The 5,052-nt window shown below is 55.2% G+C and overlaps 1 protein-coding gene across 1 annotated transcript in view; it reads right to left on the bottom strand.

The window, feature by feature from the left end:
- LOC103808839 (E3 ubiquitin-protein ligase TRIM39-like) overlaps positions 1 to 4,882 on the bottom strand; it is a gene marked incomplete at its 5' end in the record, with an annotated part of 6,327 nt that extends 1,445 nt beyond the window's left edge. The window contains 6 exons of the mRNA XM_009081645.1: positions 5 to 505; positions 1,033 to 1,145; positions 1,694 to 1,716; positions 1,854 to 2,084; positions 3,696 to 3,791; positions 4,471 to 4,882. Of these exons, the coding sequence (XP_009079893.1) occupies positions 5 to 505; positions 1,033 to 1,145; positions 1,694 to 1,716; positions 1,854 to 2,084; positions 3,696 to 3,791; positions 4,471 to 4,882 (1,376 nt within the window). The remainder of the gene's footprint in view (positions 1 to 4; positions 506 to 1,032; positions 1,146 to 1,693; positions 1,717 to 1,853; positions 2,085 to 3,695; positions 3,792 to 4,470) is intronic.
- Between the last annotated feature and the right edge of the window lie 170 nt (positions 4,883 to 5,052).

The raw sequence follows: 5,052 nt of genomic DNA, 5'->3' as shown, positions 1-5,052 counted from the left end.
CTGCCCCCCATGTAGGCCCCCAGGAAGAAGAGAGGCCGCAGGTTCCCCGAGAACTTGTCGGTGAAGGTGTAGATGTGGGAACGATCGCTCACGTTGTAGAAGGAGATTTCTCCTGCCTCATGGTCCAGGAAGATGCCAACCCTCCGAGGCCTCACACTGAGGCTCAGAGGGGACACTGGTGAGGTCAATGCTTCGTAGCCACCAGCACTCTGCAGCCTCAGCACCCAGTAGCCGTTGTTGGGGGAGAAGAGGACGTTTCCTTTCCTGCTGGCAGACTCCTGGCACAGCCCCAAGCCCCACTCGGGCTTGTCTCCCACCTGCACCTCCCAGTAGTGGCGACCTGAGAAGAAGCTTTGAGTGCCCAGAACCACTGGGGCAGTGCCAAACCTCCTGGGGTTGTCAAAGAGGGACAGAAGGAGCTTCTTGCTGCCTCTCCTCACACTCTTGCGGTCCTCGGACACGGTGAGGTCAGGGTGTGCTGTCTCAGGGTCCAGGATCACATCCACTGGGGCAAGAAAGGGTGGAAGGACAGACAACATTTGAGGGGTGTGCAGGCCCCATTGCCTGCAGCAGCAGGAGGTTGCTGCGGTCTGGGTTCTGGGCTCTTCCCAGAAATTCCACCTCCCCCAGTTCCTTGCTCGTGGCTGTGGTTTTGCAGAGCTCCCAGCACTGCCTGGCAGTGGGAAATGCAGTATAGGAAATCAAGAAAACCATAAACCACATCAAAAGGTTTGGGGTCTGGCTGCAACACCAGGGCAGAATGAAAGCAGCTGTGCAACTGCAGAGAGAGCCAATACTGAAAGCAAGAGCTCATGAAGCCTGAAACCTCTTCTAGGTTTCACAGTCCCTTCACAATGCCTCTAAGACCAAAACAAGGAAGGTCTCCCCACCACGAATCCAGCCTGAACTCCTCAGTGGACACACTGGGACCAGCTGGACAAAGCTTGTTGGAAAAAGCTCCCTGTGCTCCAGGGTGTCAGGAGGAACCAGAACCCAAATGTGCCTGGAGCAGGCACATAAGCAGCCCCTTACCTCTGAACTTCTTCAGCATGTCCCTCATGCCCAGGCAGCGCTCAGGGATGCTGTAGTTTTCCTTCAAGGACACAGACACAGGCTTGGGGGTTTGGAACTTGATCCCCTCACACCTGAGGAGAGAGGGATACCCATGGGCTGTATCCTGAGCCCACAGCACAGCCCCTCTTCTACTGGGAGGGGGTTAATTCCCTTCTGTTGGCCCCACAGATCCATCCCCTGCCTGGAGCTCTGTGGCTGTGAAGAGCACCATTTGGATATCAGCAATCCTGATGGGACCAGAGTTAAATGATACAGCAGTGCCAGCCCTGGGGAAGGAAGGAGCAGGACCACAGGGTAGCATGTCCCTTAGGAGGGGTCATATCTCACATGATGTGAGGCCAGGCAAGACCTTGGCTCTGAGACTCTGGAAGAAGAGGATAGAGCCTGTTCTCCAGCCCCTGCTTGTCCCAGTCCCTCCTGCGTCTAGCCCAGATGTTGGGCAGGGAGGATGTGATGGCTGGTGTGGACCAGACACAAACATGTCCCTCAGAGCCTGGAGGCAGCCAAAAGCAACCACAGGTACCTACTAGGAACAACCACAGGTACCTACCAAGAGCAACCACAAGTGCCTACTAAGAGCAACCACAGGTACCTACCAGGAGCAGGCATGGGTTCCTACCTGGCCAGGATGCTTTTCATGTCCTAGAAGGAGAAAACAAAAGCCATTCTGGGTGTGTGGCTCCAGAACCTCGTGCCCACCATCCAGCTTGGGCTTGGGCACCCACCCAGGTGGCAAAGGCACTGTGGCTGAGTGAGTGGAACTGGTGGCACAGCCTGACCTTGAGCAGCCCATCAGCTGGCTGCTGGCTCTTCTCTCGGATCTCCAGGATCAGCTCCTCCAGCAGGCACTTCTCCTCCACCAGCCTGGCCAGGTTTTCATTGACCAGCAGCAGAATCCTCTTCTCCTCCTCCTCCAGCTTCTGAAGCAGCAGCTTCTCCTCATCAGCCAAGAGCCTGTGCATCTTCCCAAACTCACTGACAATCATCTCCCGCTTTTTCTTCACCTTCTCCTTGTGGTAAGAAGACACATGGTGGGAAGAAAGATAAGATTAGCTCCAGCTTTCATGCTCAGCATCAGGCGCTGGGAAACCACCACATTTTTGTGGGAAGTTAAAAACCAGCCTGTGCTTCCACCTTGCCTGGGTTCCTGCTCCACATCCTGAGCTTACCAGGTGCAGCATATTGCCCAGGGCATTTGTGCTCAGCTGGACCTCAGATGTCTGGGTTGTTGGGCTGCAAGGAGGTGCCTTCAGGTGTTGGGGGAGGATTTTATTAGGGACAACTCATGCCTCCAGCCAATTCCAGCCTAATCTCCTGCTTGGCCAACTGGAAAAGCCCACAGCAAAGGAAAAGAGGTGCTCCAAACCTCATCCAACTTGGCCTTGGACACTCCCAGCTTCTCTAGGCAACCTGTGGTAGTTCCTCACCACCCTCACAGGGAAGGATTTCTTCCTAATATCCCATCCAAATCTCAGCTCTTCTAGTTTAAAACCATTTCCCCTTGTCCTGTCACATGTAAAGAAGCCACAGGGCTGGGGAGGGATGAAAGGAGGAGCCAGGAAGGTCTCCCTGGGTGTCTCAGCAAGGAGCCAGCAACAGGCAGGGGCTGCCAGTGTTTTATTTTCAACTCCTCTCTAAAAACTGGCACTTTGCTGGAAACCTGGAGCAGCAGGAAGACACCCTAGCTGGGGCTAGGAAACTTCAGAACACAGAAGATAAAGGAAAGGAAATTGAACTCCATTAATTTTTCTGGCCAAGCACATGATTCCCTGAAACTGAGTCATGAAGATTTGATAAGCCAGGACAGTCCAGATACCTTCTCACTGCTCACAAGGGACTTTTTTCCTCTTTTCACTTAAAAAGCCTAAGCAGAGGAAGTTGGAGGCAGCTGAGCCTCAGCCCTGAGCCCTGACTCAGGTGGGTGGGGAACAGTGACACAGCTCTTTCACAGCCTCCATCCCGAGGGACACTCCAAAGTCCCAAAACCACCACCTGGCCGGGCTGCAGCAGGCAGAGGAGCTCAGCAAACAGCTTGGGGAGTGTGGAGAAACTTGTTTTCCCTGCCAAAGCTGGTTAATCATCAGCCCAAATCCAGAAGCTGGATAATGTGTCCTGCAGTTTCGTTTCCTTTTCTGCAGTCAGTTTTCTTTTCCAGCTTTCTCCCTGAGGGACACCAAATACAGCTGTTTGCTGTGTTTGCTCTCCCTGAGACAGTCTGGAGTCAGGAAGAGGTGAAGTAATTCAGCTTGTTTTTTCTCTTAGTGAAAACTTTTCTGGATACTGTTGGTCTCATCACATGGCTCAGCCTGGCTTGGAACTCAGCACATGTTGTAAAACAAAAGGCAATAAAAAATAGCCTCTGTTTGTTTAACAGCACTAAGCCCCCCTGAATCCAGGGAAACTGGCCTGCTGCTCCTTGCAAACCTTTTTATAGAGACACACAGAATCACTGAGCTTAGCTTCCAGCATTGCTCCTACGTCTGACAGCAGGACATGGGGGCATGTCCCATCCTGGAGACTCTGCTGAACTCACAGCACACAGGACCATTCAGGGTGGGGATTTTTTTTAAACTGATGATATCTCTGGAGCACATTGTTTAAGAATTAAGCCAGGCACCTGCCTTGCACTCCTGGGTTTTCATCCTCTCTGCTGACTCACGCTTCTTCACCTCCTCCACCTCCTTCAAGAGGTTCTCCAGGGATCTCTGGAGTTTGATCTGAAAAGAGGACAAACAGACTCAGCTCCCCCCAGGGTGGCTGTGTCCCCTCTACCCAGGGGGAGGGACAATAACCCAGTGCCAGGCAGTGCCAGCCCTGGCACTCGAACCCAGCAGCTGTGCTCTTCACTCTGCTCTCAGTGTTAACCCTCCCTGTGCTTCTCAGGTTTTTCCTGTTTTTTCCACACTATTTGGGTTCTGGAGAGAAAAGTGACAGTTCCCTCTCAACATTGAGGTGAAGTGGCAACACTGGGACATGGGGTTAGAGTACCAGCACAGCTACACTCCTCCATGGAAGCAAAATAACCCCAGGGCAGCACCCACCACCTCAGCTTCTCCAGGAGGTGATGGAGGAGCAGGAAGTCAGGCTGCCCCTGGCACCTGGACAGACAGGATGAGCCTGGATTCATCCATTTGGGAGACAGTAGGTCCAGCCTTATCATTATAGCACGAGCAGCTGGGTGGGTGCCACCCCCTCTGCTCTCCCAGTGGTGTCACCAGGACTAGTGGGTCCAGACCTCCTCGTGCTGATGTGCCACCATCCCTGCCACCCCTTCCCCTGCTCTCCTAGTGGTGTCACCAGGGCTGGTAGGTCCTGGCAGCCAAACCTCCTGGTGCTGCAATGCCCAGGGTGCCTGGAGGCAGGACAGGGACCCCTGGGTGCCCCAACCTCCCCTACCTTGTAGACCTGCGCCGCCTCCTCGATGGGGTAGACGGTGTGCGGGCGGTGGTGCAGGGACTCCCGGCACACCACACAGATAGCCTCCTCATCCTCCTCACAGAACAGCTTGAGTCTCTCATCGTGCTGGGGGCACAGAGGGGTCCCTGGCTCCGGCTCCAGCCCTAGGCCACCCCTGAGCCCCAGCTGGCGGATGCTCTCCACGATGTTGGCTAATTGCCTGTTGGGTCGGAAGCTGCTGCGGTGGCAGGAGGCTCTGCACTGGGGGCAGGAGAAGGGTCCATCAGCCCAAAGCCCCTTGTCCTGGCAGTGCTGGGCGATGCAACCTCGGCAGAAGTTGTGGCCACAGTCGATGCTGACAGGCTCAGTCTCCAGGGCACCTGCCAGGGCCATGGTGGCTTCGCTGGGGCTTCTTTCAGTGTCAGCCAGCAAAGTCAGGCTCGCAGGGGGATGGAGCTGCAGTAGCCCCAGGGCGAGGAAGGAGCAGCAGTGCCGTGAACACCAGCAGTGGTGGCCAGGCTGGCGTGGACACAGGGCTCGGAGGCTCCGTGCGGGCTGGGGGAGGAGCTGGCACGGTCCGGG

The sequence above is a fragment of the Acanthisitta chloris genome, unplaced genomic scaffold (genome assembly GCF_000695815.1).
Source record: "Acanthisitta chloris isolate BGI_N310 unplaced genomic scaffold, ASM69581v1 scaffold13749, whole genome shotgun sequence".
Taxonomy (NCBI): Eukaryota; Metazoa; Chordata; class Aves; order Passeriformes; family Acanthisittidae; genus Acanthisitta; species Acanthisitta chloris.
This window is presented reverse-complemented; position numbering and strand designations above follow the sequence as displayed.